Genomic DNA, 20,866 nt, shown 5'->3' with positions numbered 1-20,866 from the left:
ATCTAGAGTGAAGTTGCTTGAGTAACAAAGCAGAAAGACTTGAACTTTGAACGTAAAGGATTTACGACTGCTTATTTCTTGTTATAAATTTACTTCCAAATGTACTTTCTCAAGGATTCTAAATCAGTAAGTATGTTAAGAAAAACTTGAATGAGTTTTTAAGATGATTAAATGACTCATCTAAATAACAGCTGTTGCCTGGGTCCCTTTCTATTAGACTTGCAGAAAATTAAGTATAAGCACAGTAAAAGTGGGAACAAATGAATTCGAATGTAGGGCAGGAACCTCAGTTTAGCTGACTGGATTGAGTGGGAAAATTAGCAAGGAAAAGGGCATTTCTTTGGGTAATGAGTAGATTTGAGTTGATAATGAAAATATCATAAAGCTCTGCCATGATGGGTGTGCTGGGGTTCCACAGTAGCATGGCAACAAAGCAATGCACGTGCGTGTTCCCAGGGAACGTGGAGCAATTGCACTGACTGCAGCTTGGACGTGTGGGGAAAACAAAAAATTGACATAGTTTTCAATGTGTAAAGGAATAAAAGACTTTTCTGTTGTTTATGTTGAATGTAAGTATTGTGGAGACCCGAATTACTGCTTTTAGGTGGGTAGTCCCACTGCAGCAGCCCCGTGGTAATCATTTGCAGAGGTTGTACCTGTCTGAAATCTGAAGGACAAAGAAACAATTGATGAGATGCTTTAGATAAATCCCTGGGCTTCTGGTGTTTGCAAATCCTGCTTTTCTCTTGTGTTCAAAACAGCTCAGCCCGACTTCCAGATCCAAGAGGGTGCCTCAGGGCCGGACCATTCCACCAATGGGACCTGAAACCAAAGTGTACGTGGTCTGGGTTGAACGTTATGATGATATAGGTGCGTAGAATTTTCATTGTTCACTGATGTAGCAACAGAACAGAGATGAGAGGAAAAGCTCAGCTCCACTTCTCTTCAAAAAAGAATGCTAAATCCTTATTTATTTCTATAACTGACGCTCAAGATTCTAAAACCGTTCTTTGATATTTGAGCGATGGTCCATGGGGGTGTGTAAGTGAATCACTGGCTGTGGATGTGGAGATTATTTTAGCTCTGGCAGTACATGCAAGACACCCTCATGGAGCTTCTCTGTAAGCTCAGCGTATGAGACCAGCACGCTCTTGGCTGCTGTGTTCTCAGAATGGAGCTGTTGCTCTTCCTTTAGAAGAGTGACTTTCTGACCCTTGTTTTGCTTCTGATCTGCTGGTCTGTTCTGAAGGGATCATCAATTTCTTGGTACCTTTGAAACTTTCTGCTTGGATCTGTCGTGTGGAGGGCTCGATTAATCTGCTCACGTTGCCAGTCCGGATGGTGCTGGGCAGCCTGTTGCCTTTCTGCGCGCCACTGTCCAGGCAGGGCCCTGCTCCTCCTGCTGAATTAATGCTCCTTGCCCTGGTGGTTCCCCTCTGAGTCTGGATAACTGAGAGAGACCCAGCTTTGTCCATCCTGTTGTAGCCATAGTTAGTTAGTGCTAGCAGCTGTCCCCCAGGCTTGAGGAGTCCTTTGTTCATGAGAGCTTCTTGCATGCTAGTTCTAAGCCATGGGCCAGGCTTCAGTGTGATGCGAGAGCCTGCCTGTGCTGGCCTAGCATAGCAGGGTCTGTAATACTGCCAGCAACAGATCATCTGTTTGAAGTTGTTGTTCTGCCTCTGATTTCTAATCCAGGTTCCCAGTTTAGCATTAATTAAATCCTTAGCACCTCCCAGAGGATAGCAACCAAGAGATTGCAAGAGATCGGAGGAAGCTTCCCATAAGCTACCTGTGTGAAATGTTCCCTCTCCCACCCAGGACTCTGGCACAAAGATCTTGGTGTCCAAAGGAACATGCTGCAGAGCAGTGCCTGGGATCGGGATATGCATGTGACGTTCTGGAGCATCTCTTCCTTATCCTGATGTTGGCCCAGAGGGTTTCTCCTTGGCACCAGGAGTCCCTCAACACTTCATTTCCTGAGCTGCTGGTGTCCCTGACCCCTTCCTGTGTGGGGGCAGCTCAGGCTGGCTCCCTGAGGGGCAGTGACTGCTGCACACACACGTTTCTGCTCAGCTGCTCCTTCAGCAGGCATGGGAGTCCCCCAGAGCCATGGGCCTGAAGCCGAACAAATGAGCCTCAGTATGCTTGGCAGTTGGATGTCTTGCGGGGTGCTCTTGGAGGTTGCTCCTAGACCAGAGGCTTTGCCTCATGCTTCTTGTGTTCTTGGCTTTTGCCTTATGCCATCTTGGTATTTGCACAGTGGAAGAGCTGACTGCTGGCCCTCCCTTTCCTTTATCTCAAAATACTTCAGTGGCCACCCCCTCTGTTAGTCCCATGTGCTGTGTGCAGTCAGTTGTGGTGTTACAAAGTGTTTTCAGGCTTACACTCTTTCTGCTGCAGGAGTGCTTTGTGTTATGCTGCTGTCTGAATTCTACTTGACTTTTTTTTCCCCCAAACTCGTCTGTAAGCTTCTGCCCCTAAGCAAATGGATGGGAAGTGCCACATTCCATTCCAGTTCTCATTTATTCCTTCTGCACCTGTTAGTGAGGGCGAGGCAGCGGAGCAGTGGGTTGTGGTGCAGGCTTTGCTGAGGGAACGGCGCTGTGTTTGCTGGAGCAGATTGGCATTCCCATGGCAGCTCTGCAGATGTGAGCAGCGGTACCGTTTGAAATTCCCAGCACTGTTCTTGAGGCTGATGACTTGCAGATGGGAGAAGAAGCTACTGAATAATAATTTAAGAAGTGTTTTGTGACTGCGACACGTTTCAGCTTCTTTCTGCTTCACTGCGGCTCTGAAGATTTTGACCTTTGGGACTCGGAGATCTGAGGGTCTGGGATGCATTCCCTGATCTCCTGAGCAGTGGGTGAAGCAGGCGTGCCTGTGTAGCAAAACTTAACGTGTGCTTAGGTAACAAAACCACGCTTTGTATCACCAGTTTTGCCAGAACATACCTGGTATAAATGCTTGAGGTTGCCTTGGTTTAACTGATGATAACTTTGCACAAAAACAAAGAAGCAAACAAAAACTGTGGGGAATCTAAACTTTATTCTCTATGTCCTCTTACAGAAAATTTTCCCCTCCCTGATCTGGTGTCTGAGACCAGCACTGGCGTAGAAACTACGGCCAACAGCAGCGCTTCCCTAAGGTGAGACCACTCTTATTTTCATTGTTTTTCTTGGTTCTTGTGGACGACAGTCTGTGCTGCACTTCAGAAGCTGTGACATGGTTTATTTGCATTCTTCAGCTTTTACTGGCAACTCCAAAAACTGTGGACAGTGTTGTTAAAAAGATAGATGAGCTCCTTCAGTGGATTTGTTTTCTGTTCAGGAAAAAAAGAATGAAAGGGCTTTTCATATTGCTGTGGTTGAAACATAAATTAAGGGGTGGAAGATGTGTAGTCTTATTCTTGGGTTTGTGATCAGCCTCCTCCCTGGCTTACTCCCTGGTGAGGTGGTTAATGCTGCATATTTGTCATGAAGCTCAAAGCCCCGTCTGCAGGGCTTTCAAATTCTGTGGTGACAGAAGTTTGTAGGAACAGTAGCTGATGGAGACATCCTAAGGTCCAGAGAATGCACACAGGAGCCCTGCTGGTTTAGCCATGAGACATTTTCATGTCCTTTTAACACTGGATCTACAAAGAAAAAGGCTCACTTTAATTGAAGCGCTGCTATAGAACTGATTTATACTTTTTTCCCTTAAGATCTACCATTCCTGAGAAAGAAGTTCCTGTGATCTTCATCCATCCTTTAAACACCGGCTTATTCAGGATAAAGCTGCAAGGAGCAACTGGGAAATTCAACATGGTTATCCCATTGGTGGATGGGATGATAGTCAGTCGGAGAGCTCTTGGTAAGCTGACAGGGGTTAGGAGCACCTGTGGCTCCTTCTTGTCCTTTTCACGTGGAGGCAGTTCATTGAGTGCTCTGATCCTTCCTGTTCAGCCCTCTGCATTGTGGTCATCCTGCCAGCAGTACTTCTGCCTCTGCTCCTTCATGAGAAGCGGAGCATAACCAGCACCCTTGGTTTTGTGTTTGTGCTTCCCATTTCTGTTCCTCTGTTATGCTGTTACAGTGAGATCTGGCTGATCCCAAGAACTTAGTGGGATCAGAGTGAAGGAAAGCTCAGGTGTCTGTGGTGTGGGTAATAATGTACCTGCAAAATGCACCTAGTGGGATTTGTCACTGGGTTTTGGACATGCCAGCAGGTCTGTATTTTGTTCTTCTCGCCATCAGAGTGGCAGAGGGGACAGCAGAGGGAGCAGGTGGTTAGCATTTAGCTGGAGGAGTTGTGAGATAGGGCTGTGCTGTCTGTGGGAACCAGGTGAGGGCTTGGAGTCATACAGTGGAAGGAAGAAATGTAGTGTGGATGGAAAGAACAGAAATGTGACCTGATGCTTAGCACTGAAGGCCACAATGCTGGTGTTCCTCATCTGCCAAAGGGTGCTGCTGAGTTCCTGCTGCATGCTGCACTTATTCCTTCTGTTTTAAAAACAGGCTTGCAATGAAAAGCCACAGAGATCGGTAGCCCATGTTAGTGTGTGTGTGCTGTCCACCTTCTCAGGTATTCCTGGATGTATTAACGACGGATCTTGGCTGTCTGTGCTGTTAGAAACTCAGCAGCTGGAAATCTCTCTCCAGTGAGAGCTATTCCTGTGACAAAATGAAGTGAAAACACTCTGAGTATTTAGACACAGCCATAAAACTGATGTAGGAATCTGCTGGGGATGACTCCCAGGTTCTGATTTTGCACATGCCGTGCAGTGATGGTGAAAGCGAAGCCAGACAAGGCCTGCAGATAAAGTTTGTGATCTCAGCTGATAACAGCAGCTTGCCCTAGTGAAGAACCAGGTGTGTTTCTTCTAGTGTGGTGCTGGTTTTTCAGCTGCACTGGAGTAAAGCAATAACATTTGTCTGATCTCTAAGGTCAGCAAATGTAGCTTGTGTGCAGTTGGGGATCAGGTCCTCTAGATAAGGAAGGCAGTGTTTGCTCTTTTACTGACACCTCTGTATAGGCAGAAAAGAGTAAATTAACACTTTTTTCATGAGATGCATAGTAATTTTATTTTGGAATACCAGTAGGTCTGCTGTTCCTAGCCACAGTCTGTCCTCTTTCCTCCCCCTGCTCAGAGGGGCAGTTCTGCCATCCCTGCTGCTCTGCAGTAGGTTTGCCATGCCCAGGTGGCTCCTCAGCATCACCCACTGCCACCTCAGACCCAGTCCTTGTGTGCACTGCCTCCAGCTGTCGTACTACTCTTCTGCTCACAGGACCCGTGTGCTTACTGACTCAGTCCCAAGGGTGCTGCTGTAGCTGCCTGGCACTGGCAGAGCTGGGGAGCCCTCTTTCTGCTCCCACTGGCTGGGTGTACTGCTGACTTCACCCCTTTCTTATTTGAGTTTCATGTTGGAATGGGCTGGCAGGGCTGGGGACAGGGCTGATCAGTTACCAGATGGCCTTTCTGAAAAGCTGCTGAGCATCTTCCCCTGGGTTCCTGGGTGCGGTGGGACCCCATGTTTCCTTTAGCTGTAAAACCATCGCGGGGGAAAGTTGATTTGGTCTAAGCTTATTTCAGACCTTCTTTCTTGTTTAGGTTTTTTAGTGAGGCAAACAGTAATAAATATTTGTCGGAGAAAGAGGCTGGAAAGTGATTCATACAACCCCCCCCACGTCCGCCGGAAACAGAAAATCGCAGACATTGTCAATAAGTACCGCAACAGGCAGCTGGAGCCTGAGTTTTATACCTCGCTTTTCCAGGAGGTTGGGCTCAAGAACTGCAACCCGTAGGCCGTTATCCTCCCCAGACAATTAGATCAGAGCTTGGTGGCTACAGTAATGAAAACAGTTAAATAACAACAAATTTCCTCAGCCCTCCGGAATTCAGGAAACCGTATTTTAGCACAAGTCAGCAGATACCGTGTGGGAGGAAGGAGAAACGAATCCCAAGCAGTGCAGTTGGGATACTGACTCAGTTCACCTACCCGCGAAAGATTACTGAATTCCAGTCTTCCTGGATGCTCGCAACATAATCTCTCCAGCAGCCATCTACTCCCAGCTAATTAAGAACTGCGTCTCGTCCTGTGGGAAGAAAACAATCAAAGCAAAACCATCTCTGCGTTGAAGTATGAGGAGCGCGGGGCAAAGCAGCCTGCCTTCACACAGCCCGCTGTGCCCCCGTGCTGGAGAGGGGAGCGGGATCTCTCCTTGAGGAGGGAATCTTCCTGAGCGCTCGCTGTGCCCACAAGAACTACAGGAGAAGTTTCTGACCCCCTTCGGCGTTCTGCAGGAGATGCTTCACTGATTGAAGCTCATTTGTTCACCACAGGGAGGAAAGCTGCTCGGGAATATCAGGTCACCAAATGCATAGCCAAGATGCTGTGTTTCCCAGTACCCCCCTGTGGGTCTGTGCACAGCGTTTCTGTCATCCTGGGAACAAACTGAGTTCAGACACACCTTCTTACTAGATAAGAGATCTTGGTTCTATAGAAACAAGGTCATGACTTTCAGGTCTGTTGCAAAATGTCACATTTAATTTTAGTTGCTTGGTTTTATTTTCTTTATGCAGCTGATTATGTTGAAATGTCTCTGTTGCTCAGTCGTCATTTTCATTAAATGTGCAAACATCTCTTGCTTTCCTTCTGCCGGGCTGAAATCTGAGGTTCTGGGGCTGCCTCCTGCCTGACATTTATCGAATATGCAGCTTTTGCAGCTTCTGCACTTTCCAGAAGCTCCTCTTACGCAGGCTGTGAAACAACTGGAACAGAAAAGTGAGGAACCCTTCTTTTGTCCATTAACTTGCCATTCCATGGAAAGTCCATTTGGAGTTGTACCTTAGAAGTGTTTTGAGGTTACCATGCTCTCTCGGCAGCAGTGATTCCTCTCTCCTTGGTCAGAAGTTTCTCCCTGAGCTGCCGGTGCCCCGGCCAGGCTCAGCCACAGCCTGGGTCGCTGCCTCACCTCACAGAGAGCAGAGCCGTGTGGATTCGTTTCTCTGACCGCCGGCAGCTTCCATTCAAGCGCTTTGCTTCCTCTGTGGCTGCACTCTGGAGCTCAGGCTGTGCTGGGAAAAGGTGTTCACAACTGCGCGTCAGTGCTGGCAATATGAAAGCTGCAGCAGCACTGCCGCTCCTGGGGCTGCTTTCAGGCCCCCAGCACAGTCCTGTCTTGTGGCAGCAATGAATCACTGCTGATGCTCCTGTGTGGGTGCAGCCTGCGATGGCTGGCAGTGCACGTGTTCTTTTTCTTCCAGTAAGCAGGGAGGAGGTGAGCGTAAACCTGAGCAGGAATTGGTGGAGCTCCTCAAGTTATGACAAAGTGTTTCTCGGAAGCTTTTTAATATGCATTGCAATAATGCCTGTGAGTCACTTAACTTTGCTATTTCAGTTACTTTTTGCAACAGTTGTAACCTGAAACAGTCTTACTTGTTTCATTACAGTTTCGTTGCCAGGGGTGTGCCCGGATCCCATCTGCCTGTGGTCTTTCCGAGGGTTCACCTGCACCTCAAAAGACGTGCAGGGACGTGCGGGTCTCAGCTGAGGGGAGCTGGGGGGCAGGAGCAGGGCAGGCACAGGGACCTCTCAGGAGGTTTTGGTCCAGATGAATCACAAATGGAAAAACAAAACCAAAATCTCCGTGGCGGTGAGCAGAGCAGCCGTGCTTCTGCACCGTCCTGGGTGTGAGGGGCAGCGCTGGGTCTGGTGGCAAAGCTGAGGTGGAGCATGGCCTCATCTCTGCTCAGCTCTTGCCAGTGTGCATTTAATGCACAGGCACTAAATTTACCCACGCTGTGTGTGTACCTTTGGATCTACATAATGGCCAAACACACTTTAGTCCACTGACTTAAAAGGCATGACCACTGCATGTGTAACAAACAGAAACATACAGAGCGATCAAGCTTTGCACATCTTCAGCAGCTTAAAACCCATAGCTGTGTGTGTCACGTGCAAAACCATTGGTTTGTAGCCCAGTGAGCTGCAGAAGCTGCTGCTTTCAGGTGCACGGTGCAGTCAGGAGCAGAGCTGTGGCGGGAGGAAGCCCTGAGTGTCTCCTGAGTCAGAGAGCCAAAGGAACTGCCTGAAATATTGCGCTTCAATGTGCTTAGGTCTGTTCCTTGTTCCATCCAGAGCATGAGTGTGGCACCCACCTGAGCAGTGCTCACAGGGGGAGCAGGGCCGTGTGTCAGAAATCTTGAAAGAAGACTTTTGTGTGCGCAGTGTTTATAACTCTGATATAAATCTGATCTGCGAGGTCACGCTGAACACATCGCATGCAGGGTGAACCTGCCCGTAGGTTTGGGGTTTTGCGATCTGCAGAGGTGAACCTCGAAGAAAGTCTGAGTGCAGCGTAGCAGTGCTGCGTGCTGTGCTGTCAGCCCTCGGTTTGGGCGCAGGCTGCATGGCAGAGCTGTGCCCGTCACAGTGTGGTGTGGGTGATGTGAGGAGCAGTGCAGGAGCGAAGCCAGGCAGCAGAGCTGACGGCTGCGGGTGGCCCAGGGTGCCTTCAGCTCTCCTCCCCCATGGGCTGAGAGGAAAGCTGAGATTTATATCAGTCGTGATGCTTCTGTTGAGACCCTGAGCTTCTGGGGCTCTGCACCACAAACTGCCCTATTGAGTTGGCAGCTTCTCAACTCGCATGGCTGTTTTTTGCGTCCATACCCATGGGAGAGCAGATGCCCACCCAGGGGCAGCGCATTGCACCGAGCTGCCGCTCGATCAGAGATGTGACACAACCGGAGTTCCTCTATTCACACAGTAACGCCTTTCAGTTTGGGTTTGTAATTCTGCTCTAAATGATGGCATCCTCTTAATGGTGCAGAAGGGGGCTTGGGGGGCGGCCACCTCGTTAAATGCAGAGCTGAAATTGCAGAAATGTCGGTACCTTAATAAAGACTCATTTAAAGAAACTATCCTTTCTTAAAGGTACCTGGCAGATGTATGACACACATACATCAAGGAGTGGGGGGGGGAGGAGTGTTGAGGGTCTGCATGCCCACATCAGAGCAGCTCCACTGCAACAGAGCACAGCTGTGAGCAGTGGCTGCGTGGCTGAGCGATGCCTTTGAAGGAAGGCAGACATCTTCCACGTGGATGTTAGCAGGAGCAGTTTGAGGTGAGAATGCCAGGGATCACGTGCTTCAAGTCATATGCATTCTGTCTGGATCTCTGTATGTTGCCAAGACATGATCTTTTTGTTCCTACTGTATTTTTCTGTAAATACCCCCGGCGCTAAGTTGTAAAGTAAAGGCAAAATGTAAATATGAAGATGTGAACTACGTTCCCTCGTCTCTAGTCCTTTATCTCCTATTTGTTTAGGGAAGGCACACAAAGGCTTGTTTGTATTTATGCCAATTCTTTGTCCAGGAGAAACACATCAAATATTGAATGTAACACAATTAGTCCAATAAATTTTAAAGATTCTTATCTAAGTCACCTTTCCATTTTTTGGTGTTACTTTTCCAGTTCCTATGGTTGAAAATGCCAACGATGGCGCTTCCCATGAGCGCCGACACTTCGTGCCCCCTCTGCTGCTCTGCTCGTGGGGTGGGCACGGAGGGCAGAAGCCCCATTGCAGGTGGGCGGGTGCAGCTGAAGCGCTAAAGCCATGTGGTTAGAATGCAGCACCGCCGGCATTGCACAAATGCTTTATTTGGTGCAAACTGGGGATGAGGAATTTCTGATCTCGGTCGCTCGGACTGGGAGAGGAGCTGGGTCATAGAGTGCTGCCTCCTGCCGAGGCAGTGAGCTGGGAGCACCCCATGCCCGGGCCCTGGGCCCCAAGAGGCTTTGCTGCTCTGGGCCCGGCTGTGCGTTCCGGTGCCCAGCAGTGGGTCCGGCAGCCCATTCCGCCCCGCCGTGTCCCCACACGCAGCACTGCGGCACGAAGCTCCTCTGAGACTGCGGCTTTTCCTGGGGAGCGGAACAGAAACCAGTGGAGGAACCCTTCAGAAACCCCGGGCAGAGCGGTGCAGTGCCCTCAGCACAGGCACTGCAGTGTGAGCTGCTTCCTGCTCCCGGGGAGCGGTGAGATTTTCTGCTTCATACTCCGAGGTGCAATTTGTTATCAGAAACACCGCGCTGCATCCCGGGGCTCAACTCCGCCCTCAGCTCCGCTGTGGCTGTGATGGCACCGAGGCTCAGGGTTGTGCTGCCCCAGCTGTGGCCTCGGGCACCTGGGAGGTGACACAGGAGGGACACCGCCAGGACAGCCGTCCCGTCCAGCAGCAGCAATGAGGCGCGGGCAGGGGCTGAGCTCTGGCACCGCAGGATGACGCTGGTAAATGACTCCGTGCATCTTCTGCCTCTTAAAACACTTAATATGTGTGCCCGTGTGATTCATTATTATCATCTAATAAAAGATTATCTGACTCACTTTCATGTTTCTTCCAATTACAAATTGAAATTGTTCCCACTATGACCTTGCAGCTGCTAGATTTTCTAAAATTAGCCATAATGATGCATTTTACTAAGATAATTAATTATCTAAACTGAGAAAATTGAGTAGTAGAACTACTTCACATGCTGCTAATTATCTTTTATTATGTCATCTTTACATGCAAATAGAGAAATATTGTGATTATTTTAAACACTGTTTTCATTAGCTAACGCACTTGTTAGCACAGCCATGGCTCCGCTCCTCCTCCGCACTGAGGGCCCCCCGGGGACTTTGGGTGCTCATTGCCCGCAAGACTCTGATTTTCAGATTAAAAATGCAGACTTGCGCTCCAAACTCGATCAGCAGGATGAAACTCGAGAGCGGATTGGCAGAAACGGCCCCGGGGCTGCGGGGGTCACCGCCGTGCCCTCCGGTCGGGCAGAGGGCAGAGCTCTGACAGCGGGGCGGTCCTGCCTTGGGCTCAGCGCTGTGCGGCCGTGCGGGGAGTGCTGGGCACGGCTCGAGGCTCTGCAGCACGGGAGGGGCGTGGGCAGAGCAGAGAGGGTCCGGCGGAGGGCTGTGGAGGTGACTAAGGGAACAGAGCATCTCTGCTATGGGAGCGTGCAGAGAGCAGCAGCCAGCCGTGCGTGGGGACGGGACCGTAGGCAACAGGAACAGACGCGGAGCTGAGCGGTTCCCTCTGGACGTCTGCACGTGCTGCTGTCCTGAGAGGCCGTGCAGCCTCCTTCCTGGAGGTCAGCAGCTGTTGGACGCGGTGCTGGGTGCCGTGAGGTGCTGGACGCTGGAGCAGAGTGGGAGCAGGGATGTCTGAGATGCAGCAAAGAGGCGCCCGGAGCTCCTGAACAGCACTGGGAGCTTTGAGTTCCCCTCCGTGCCTCTACTCTCTGCTCCCTTCGGAGATCTGCTGCTCCAAAAGCAGCACGAGGTGGCTCAGGGCACGGAGGTACCACTGATGTTCCAGTTGCGTCCCCACTGAGGATCTGCTGGGAGATCTCCCCCAGCCCTTCTTTCTCTCCCTGTGACCTGGCTGAGCCCCTGACCCAGGGGCTGCCTTTGGGAGCAGTCCTTGGAAGATCTGGGGGCCTCCTGGGGGGCTGTGCAGTGCTGGGAGGACCCCATGTGCTGACAGCAGTGCTGTGAGGAATGCATTGGCAGCACCAGCACAGCACTGTGCCTCCCACTCATGTGGGCCCCCATCCACCAGGAGCCATTGTAGGCTGGCTCTGTGTGAGGTGCTGAGCCATAAATCCGCAGCAGGATGGGCCGGTTCGCACTGCCCAGCTGCTCAGCCCTGCAGCCCCTTCCCATCCTCTCGCACACTGGTGGGAGGCAGCTGTTGGTGCTTCAGAGCTCGCAGCCCCTGCTCTGGCAGCCAGCGCCCTTCTGTGCATGGGCAGGGGATGCTCCCGCTCCCTTCAGCCCTCAGCTCTTAAATCACATTTGCAAATAGGGAGGAATGGCAGGATGCTGGGACACACGGGTTGTAACTTGGGGGGGCAGCATGAGGACTGGTCACAGGGCTGCTGGCTTTTGTCTCACTGCTCCAAAGGGGCTGTGCTGGGTGGGCAAGCAGTGCTGCCTGCTGTGCTTGCTCCAGGAGGGGCCCACGGCCACCACCCAACCCACAGCCACAGTGGGAGCAAACTGCAGCTTGGGGCAGTCCTCAGTGCAAGGTGCAGCATGAGAGCGTATGGCAATAGAGCAAGGTGACATCCTTTGCTGAGCTACGCACTCCCAGCAGCGGAGCTGTGCAATGATGGAACAATGCCATGCAATAAATCTTCCTGGGGCCACAGATTTAGTGAGCAGTATGGATTTTGAAAAGGAGGAGCTGGCAGTGTGGATGGGACAGGGCGAGCTTAGATCCATTTCCAAAAAGGCTCATTTCTCCATCCTGCAGTGCCGGTCAGCCCCAGCTGGGATGGCAGCTCTGCTGCCCAGGCACACAGCACCCTGTGCTCCAGCAGAGACACTCCATCTCCCAGCCTGAACAGAGTCACAGAATCACAGAATGACTCGGGTTGGAAGAACCCTCATGGATCATGAATCTCCAACCCCCTGCCACATGCAGGGCCACCAACCTCCCCATTTCATAGCAGCCCAGGCTGCCCAGGGCCCCATCCAACCTGGCCTTGAACACCTCCAGGGACGGACGGGGCATCCACAGCCTCTCTGGGCAGCTGTTCCAGCACCTCACCACTCTCTCTGTAAAGAACTTCCCCCTGACAGCCAATCTCAATCTCTCCTCCCTTAACTTCAAACCATTTCCCCTTGTCCTGCTGTTAATCCACCCTTTCAAAGAGTTGAGTGGAACACTTCTCCCCGTGCAGACACACAGGCAGCGGCACCTGCTCCAAGCTCAGATCTTTTCATGTAGAAGCATGGTCATGACCTGATCAGCTCAGACCCCACGGGTTGCCTTGCTCAGATCATCTCCTGACCAGAGCCCTGTTTGTCACAGTTGTGGTTCCTAAGCCCCAAACAGCACAATAACTCCACACCAAGCAAATGCTTTCCTGATTTCCTGGTGGCAGCTGCTGGGCAGGGAGGAGCTCAGCAGCTGGGACAGAAGTTGCATACAGGTATGGAGCACAGGAGGAGGCACAGGGATGGTGCACACAGGGGTTGGTGCACACCTCGATGGTGCTCAGGAAGTGGTGCACACAGGGATGCAGCACAGGCGATGATGCTCACATGGGTGACGCACAAGAGACTGTGCACACAGGGATGGTGCGCAGTGGGTGATGCACACAGGGATGGTGCACACATGGAAGGCACACACAAGTGGCACGCATGGAGCTATCAGAGCCATTGGTGCTTGGCGGGGAGGCTTCAGCCACTGAGCCTCAGCTGCTGGGGCACAATGAAGAATGCCTGGCTTGGCTGCTTGCTTTTTTCCTAAATGTTCAAAATCCTTCAGATCAGAGGTTCTGGCAAACACTGCAGACACAGCCCAGGCTGTGGCAGGTCCCCTCTGCACCCCCTGCTGCCCTGTGGAGCTGTGGAGCCCAAAGTCAGCTCTGAGCCCTGGAGACACTTTCAGCAGAGACCTGGGGACAGGAAGCATGGGGTTGGCTTTTCAGAGCCATAGGGCAGGGCAACAGCTGGGGACAGCATGGAGAAGCAGGGACATGTGGGCAAGTCCCTGCTCAGTGCCTCCGCAGCTGGTGGCTGATGCCGGTGGGTCCATAGTTGCTCTCTGCCCAGCACAAGCAGCCGCCCCTCTGGGCACTCCTGAGGGCAGCACCTCCCTGATGAGGAAAGGAACCAGGAAGGTGTCCTGAAGTGCCACCCCCCAGCTGCTCACCCCCCCCAGGGGCCCTCTCCCCAGCCCGTGCTCTTTGTGCCCCCATTCCCTGCTACCTGCCCAACCGGTCCTGTCACCAACCTGCATTCTTGCTCCAAAAATATGCCTTTGAAGTTTCTGGGCTTGCTTTCACCCTGCCCCAGCTGTGTCCCTCCCTTGCCCGAGTCATTTTGCTCAGGCCCCAAACCACCCCTTCCTCCTATCATTCCTCTTCCAAATGAAATGTCCCCCCCCCCAGGGACCAGAGGCCACTATCAGGCCCAAGCAGCCATTTGCACGTCCTGCTGACACTGGGCTCGGTGCCACTCTCTCCTGCAGTCACTTGGACGTGGTGGCACCTGGACATAGTGGCACAAGGCCATCCCTGCTGCCTGAGCCCCTCTCCGTTGGTGGCCAAGTGCCGGGTAAAGAATTGTGTCCATGAGTCACAGCAAGGCACGTGCAGGAGGAAGCAGAGCTGTCCACTTAGCTAAATTGTGGTTCTGGCTTTGAAAGGATTTGTAATGAAGGAATGAGATTTAAATCAGTTCTATTTCCTAAGAGTTGTTATAACCTAAAAAGGAGCAAGTTGTTTTATTGCATAAAGGAATATGAAAATAAGTTGTGCTTTCATGTCTGGAAACTCTCCTCGGTAACAGGGCTGCTGCAGTGAGACACCAGACCTGAAATACTCCCTCATGGTTCTCTGCCTTGCTCAGTTTTGGAGGCCTGGCTGTGAGGATGGGGGGCAGTGCACCCCAGCATCTCTCTTCCAGGGTCAGTAGTGGCACCGGGCACTCGGCCTTTGTCCAATTTGGACCTGAAACTGCCAAGGACGGATCCCAGCCCCACTGCTGGCCTCTGCACACCGTGCATCCCAAGAGGGGGGGATGCACGCTGCCGGCTGCTGCTGCTGCAGGTCGCAGCGTGAGTTGGCTGTGCTTTACCCAGCTGGTGGCAGAGCCCGGCAGCAGTGAAGGCCTGCAGTGTGCTGACACGCTGCCCTTGCCGTCGGGCAAAACAACCGGCATCTCTTCTACCCCAGCCCCTTCTGGGGGATGCAGGGACAGCCCCAGGCTGGTGTGGGCACACGACGGATCTGTGCGATGATGGTGATGCCGGCAGCTCTCCCAGCCTCATGTGGGAGAAAGGAGCTCCCAGCCCTGGGAGGGCCCCGTGTGTCACTTGGCATGCCAGCCTGTCACAAAAGCGAGGTGTTGGGCAGGGTGAGAACAGCCCCAGACTCGTGGTGGTGGAGGATGATGTCTATTGGGTGCACACCCTGCAGGGCTGCCCCAGCACCCATCCAGCACTCAGTGGGCTGAGGACAGGGCTCAAGGCTCCCCGGATCAGCCTGTCAGAAGCTCCCCTTCCCTCCATGTCCAGGAAGATGTCTGTATGGGTGCAGTGGTAGGACGTGAGTGATCCCTCCATTTGTGTTTATGGCTGTTTAATGAGCTAATTTTCCTTCACACTATTGATTTCCCTGGGTTCTGCTGAGAGATTGCTTGCCTCCGGGTAATGTGAAGTAACTCAGCTGTTCCAGAGGGGTTTATGCCTCAGCCCTGCAGGATGGGATAACACAGAGCAGGGAGGTGCTGGGGACACGGCCATGCCAGCCAATGGGCTCGGTGCTCCGTGGTCAGCACAGAGGTGCCAAGGTCGACCCTACCCCCCTGGATTCCCTCCCTGGATTCCCTCCCAGGTCTGAGATTAAGGAATAGATCAGCATCACCCCAGCCTCGAAACACCTCCAGATATTCAGCACCGCTTGGGGCCACATCAAGAAGGAAGATGGCATCTGAGAGCCATGCTGATTCCTCACCTCTCCCAGCCCAGACTCAGGGCAGCCTCACTCCACTTAGCACCAATAGCATCAAGGGAACAGATGCAGCACTAATCCCACCTTCCCGCTGCATCACCCAGAAAGCATCAGTGCTGCATGGAGCTGCAACCCAAACTGTCCGCTCTGAGCAGCACTGTGGGAGCAGGGGGCTGCACCAGGTGTCCTCCAGAGGTGCCCCCATCCACCCAGTGCTTTTTGGGCTCTGGGCCGTGCCTCTGAGCCACAGTCACAGCCACCCACATCCCCAGGCCCACGGTGACACCCGGCCAGTGGCAGCACTGGAAGGAGCCGCCGCAGTACAGGAGGAGGCATTTTGGACACGGCCCTTGGGGACGTGGGGGACGGGGGGTCAGGGTGCCTGTCAGCTTCTGCATTGGTATGCTGGCAGAGATAAACAAAAGGAGCTGGAAGTCTTAATGCATGATCAAGATTATGATTTAATTGGCATAACAAAGGCTTGGTGGGCTCAGCCACATGACTGGAATATTAATATCGGAGGATTCAGCTTGTTCTGGAAAGACAGGCAAAGGATTAAGGAGGAATGTGTTGCTTTGTATATTAAGGATGCAGACATTTGTTCTGCACTCCAGGGAGAACCTGGCTGCTGTGCAACCACACAGCTACAGAGCACATGGAAGGGGCTGTGCCGGAGCCATGGGCAGGCTCAGCCAAAGCCAGGATGCAGTGGGGACGGAGATCTCCCTGCCTGAGGTGCCAGTGTGAGATGGGACAGCAAGTGAAAGGTCCAGAGCACAGGCCTCATGGGAGAAACCCTGAGTTCGTGTCCAGTCACAGCCCCCCGTGTGCTGGTATGGCTGCTAAAGGCCAGGCTGTGGCACACCAAAGGCATCTGCTGCTGTGACAGACTGGAATGGCAGTATAAATCTTGATGCTTGTAAGGCTTTTGACATCGTTCATAAAACAGGCTCCTAAACAAGTTACAGATCACATTCTGCCTAAACCTGCTATCAAAACGAGCACCGTTCCCAGCTCAGATAGGAGCTGCCAGGCTGCGGCTACCAGCAGGTGAGATAAAAGGATGCAGGACTGGCTTTTAAATCTGCAGACAAAATATGAAGGCAAGGAGGATGGGAAGCATGTCGGAAAGAAGGCTCTTCATTGCAAGCCTCCACGCCTCCACTGCTGACTTGTTAGAGAAATGGTCTCAGGGATGAGGATGCCGTGCGGTACAGATAAATGCCGTTGGCACTTCAGCACAAAGAGGCAATTGCATAAACAAGAAATGGGAAGAAAGAAGGAAGAGATGAATATGGGGGAAAGGAGCTGCGGTTCTGCGGAATCACGCGGAGCAGAGGATGCTGGCGGGCGCTGGAGGCACGGGGAGCAGCGGGGGGAGGCAGAGATGCCTGGACTCTGCCCTTTGGGCTGCTTGGAGAGAGTCCAAGGAGGATGTCAGAGACCTGGAAAACATGACCAGCAAGGAAAAACAGCGAGATGTGAGACTGCTTAATTGGTAGGAGAGAGCAGAGGAGGCTGGAGCAGCCGTCTGCAGGAATGCAAATGGCTCCTGCAAAGAGGAAAGGATTAATCTGCCCATGCTGAATAAAACAAGGGGAAACAGGCTTAAATTATCGTGGAGAAATTCAAAGCAGATGCTGGGAAAACATTCCCTGAGGGACTAGAGTGTCAGCACTGTGGTTCCTAGGAGAAGTTGGCCTGAAGCTGGCCCTTAGCTGCTCCCTAAGGTTCCCTCTTTTCTAGGATTTCAAATTTCAGGGTAAAAGTATATGGAAAAACCTTAAGGCAAGGGCCTGGCTGGCTTCACAGTGTGCGGAGAAGGGGAAGAGTTGCAGCTGGGCAAGCCCTGAGAACAACCTGTGGAGACCCAAAGGGTCTGCGGGGCAGCAAAGCAGCTGCCAGGAGCGAAGTGCAGCCATGGAAATGAGTTTTTTGGGTGAAGCATAACAAGAGAAGCTCACGTGGCAGCAGAGCCCATCACAACGGGTGCTCAGTGGGACAGAGCAGAGCCACCAGGAGTGCCTGGAAGTGACATCAGTCTGTGAGAAGTCTGTAAGAGCAAACACACCGGAGAGGAGCTCCGCACAAAGTGGCGCAGCGCAGATCTGCGGGGCTGCTCTGCTGCCTGAGCACAGGGCTGGTCCTGGCTCATGGCTTGGCTCCAGCTCCAGGCACATGGCGAGCAGAGCCTGCCCGAGACACAGGTAAGGGATGCTCAGGGGCCTGGCTGATGGTAAGTGGAGTATAAAGCACCTTTCTCCCTCCCTAACTGGGGGAGAGATTGGGAGCACCTTTGAGCTGTTGACTCTGAAGCAACAGGAGCCACAGAACTTGAGCAGGCAGCAAGTCACTGGGACTGTGATGGGAGACAGCTGTCAGGAAACCTTTCTCCTGCCCAAAGGATGACAGCTTTGGGGCCTGACCATGAAATTCCCAGTTCCTGGAAGCTCCCCGCATCTTCTCTGCCATCAATCATCCATGGCAGCAAAACCCAGGAAACCACTTAATAATCCCAAATAATCCCACAGGAAAATTTACAACGGCAATCTCGTACTTCATCTGATAAGGCCCTGCCCAGGCTCTTGAGGGCAGGGGAATTCCCTCAAACAACCACATCCAAGGAAAGCCTGTCCTTCAGTTTCCAGCTTCAGGGCTGCTTCACACAGTTCCTAAAATCACTGCTGTGCACCACAGGTGAGCAGCCCCAGGTCCCAGGCAGTTGCTCCTTGCTGGTCATGAGCCTTCCTGCAGGCCACAGGCCAGGAGATGGACATTGGCCCCTGGGGAGCTGCAGCCGGGCAGGATTCTGCTCACCTCCCCACCGGTGTGTGGTGGAAGCCAGCTGAACTTGTTATTCCTTTAATTTCCTCATTGCTTTCTTTTGTTTGCTGCTGTTGCCTAGTACAGGCGCTGGAAGCAGGCAGCTTCATTTGCGTGGCGCTCTTCCTGATTCCAGCTAACATTCATTCTAAGGTAAGCACGTAACAGTAACACATGTCTCCTCTGGGGCTTTACAGACCCGTGTCTGAGGTCGCAGGCCCTGCCAGCATGCTGTGGGTGATGACGGCCGCTCTATGAGGTCCAGGGGCTGAGCTGTCTGCAGTCCACGAAGGGAGGACCCTGTGGGCTTCGGCCTGGGACTGCTTGCTTAGGGATGCTGTCACGGTCCCTCAAATAGAGCCCCAAATTTGATTATTTCAGAGCAGATGGGAGGGGCTGTGAGCCCAAGGATGGGGCAGAATGGCGGCTGCAGGTGGTGAGGTGTCCTGCACTCACAGGGTGTCACGTCCTGAACCCCAAAGGGTCTGGAAATAGCCAGGACTTCATTCTGCTTTCTGTAGAGGCTAATGGGATTTCCTTACTGGTGTAAGCACGCTCTGGGGACACCCAGGAACAGAACTTGTGATGGGAGGGAGCCAGGTGAGAACACGAGGGCGTGCAATTGCTCCCGCTGTCAGCAGCACAACGAAATGACAACACAACTGTTCTCCAAATCACACTGCCCACAACAACCACCGTGAACTGCAGGCAGGAGTCAGGCTGGGTCAGCGGATGAATTTCCATCATCAAATCATATATTCTGTTTTCATTGTGTCCCACTTTGGAGCCTCTGAAATGGTAAAACAGGTATGCATCAGAGAGGGATGACAGAGGTGGGCGCAGGCAGAGCTTGGTTGTGTTTTTCTGGTGAAGATGAGCACAAGAGCTGCATTCACAACACTGCACAGCTGAGAACTGCAAAGGCACTGGAGGCAAATTCTTGGCAGAGCCCAGTGATAAACAAAAAGGCAAAAAGCAAAGAGCGAGTCCTGAAAGGTTTGGTTGGAATGTTAGGAAAAATCCTTTTGTAGGGGGATGGTGCACAGGTCACCAAAAAGATGAAGAAATCCCTGGTTCAGGTGGGCAGAACCACGGCTGAAAATAACCATTTTGGTTTTCTGATCGCCCAGCACAATTAATTCTGCCTTACCAGGAGTTCTTCATACAGAGGACAAAGCACGGCTCCGGAGGCAGAGAGAATACAGGGAAGGGTGGGGGTGGCTGACCAACGGCTGGGCAACACGTGGGACAAGGGAAGCGATCAGGTACAGACACAGCCGATGGCTGCAGAAGGGGTGGAAGGACTGGGAGAAGGGGAGGAATACCTTATGTGTTGATATTCTATGTACAGAATGAGAATCTCAATGCAGGGGACAGGGAAGACAAAAATGTAATATCTTAGAAGTGTCCACACGTCACCTTCAGGCAAGGAAACGGGCGGAGGAAAAAGGGGTCAGGGTGCAGATATGGGCCGGAGCAAGCGAGGAGGTAGGAGCAGGAATGCTGCAGAGGAAGAAGCCCGGGGTCGCTGGGAGGAGCGCTGGATGCAACGGGCCTGGGCGAGGCGTCGGCAGCTCCGCAGTGCACCTGTGCCCGCGGGCCGTGCAGCAACGAGCACAGCAGCACTGCCCAGCTGCTGCCGGACAAATCAAAGCCTGCGAGGATGCGGCGCAGCGTCGTCCCGGCGCTCCCCCAGGGCCCCGCAGGCAGTGCGGCTGCACAAGGACTGCACTACAGTTGGTTAATCGGCCCCGAGTCTCAGCTCAGCTAATTAGCTCTCGCATAGCTTTGCTTCGGTGCCGCTGACTCGCTCGTCTCTGCACCGGCTGCACCGCCACGAAGCGCAGCGCGGCTCCCCGCTGCCAGCCCCAATCCTTGCACACCAGGTCCCAGCCTGCTCACCAGCCCAGGGTGCTGCTGGGGCTGGGCAGGGCAGCACTGGAGGCGCTCAGCGAGCGATGCCTCTCGAACACTCCTCTCAGTCCGTTCACGTCCTTCGGCTGCAAAGCACCACGTGCTGTGCCGCTCAGCCCTCCTCGCCAGCCGACCCCGCCGTCCCCGGCCCGTCGCATCCAGCACGACACTCCGGCTGGGCACGGCACGGCACGGCGTGCTGCGGCGCTTCCAGCATTTTCCCGACCCCTGGGGTAGGATAAGGGCCCAGGGCGCAGCCGGCTCTCGGCCGCGGTGCCCGGGATCACCGCGACCCCTCGGGGCGGCCACATCCGGGCCCCGCGCGTACGCGGAGGGCGCGGGCGGTCCCGGCGGCATGGGGGGCGGCGCGCGGGGGCGGCGGCGCGGCCAATCGGCGCCACGCTCTCATCGGCGCAAACAGGAGCACAATGGAGCGGGCCGCGGGCGCGCTGCAGCCAAGCTTGGCGCGAGCGGCGCGCGGCTGACGGGCCAGGCCGCCAATGGGCGGCGGCGCGCGGCGGCCGGCAGCCAATGGGCGCGCGGGGGGGGCGTGCCCGGGCGAGGTTCGGGTGTCCTTGCAGGGCGCTGGGCTAAACTTCACCAAATAATGGCTGTTGGCGCCGGGGCTGCCGGGG

The 20,866-nt window shown here is 53.3% G+C and overlaps 1 protein-coding gene across 3 annotated transcripts in view; it reads left to right on the top strand.

Annotated features, from left to right (window-relative positions):
• Nucleotides 1-9,413, top strand: part of RALGAPB (Ral GTPase activating protein non-catalytic subunit beta) — a 63,988-nt gene extending 54,575 nt beyond the window's left edge. For all 3 annotated transcript variants that reach the window (XM_042886634.1, XM_042886632.1, XM_042886633.1), the window contains exons 27-30: nucleotides 762-870; nucleotides 3,067-3,145; nucleotides 3,701-3,849; nucleotides 5,588-9,413. In XM_042886634.1, the coding sequence (XP_042742568.1) occupies nucleotides 762-870; nucleotides 3,067-3,145; nucleotides 3,701-3,849; nucleotides 5,588-5,781 (531 nt within the window). In that variant the 3' untranslated portion in view covers nucleotides 5,782-9,413. The remainder of the gene's footprint in view (nucleotides 1-761; nucleotides 871-3,066; nucleotides 3,146-3,700; nucleotides 3,850-5,587) is intronic.
• Nucleotides 9,414-20,866: the final 11,453 nt, after the last annotated feature.

The sequence above is a fragment of the Lagopus leucura genome, unplaced genomic scaffold (genome assembly GCF_019238085.1).
Source record: "Lagopus leucura isolate 7727_CA_CO unplaced genomic scaffold, USGS_WTPT01 Super-Scaffold_100060, whole genome shotgun sequence".
Classification (NCBI taxonomy): domain Eukaryota; kingdom Metazoa; phylum Chordata; class Aves; order Galliformes; family Phasianidae; genus Lagopus; species Lagopus leucura.
The sequence above is the reverse complement of the archived record's forward strand: the minus strand, read 5'-3'. Positions and strand labels throughout refer to the sequence as shown.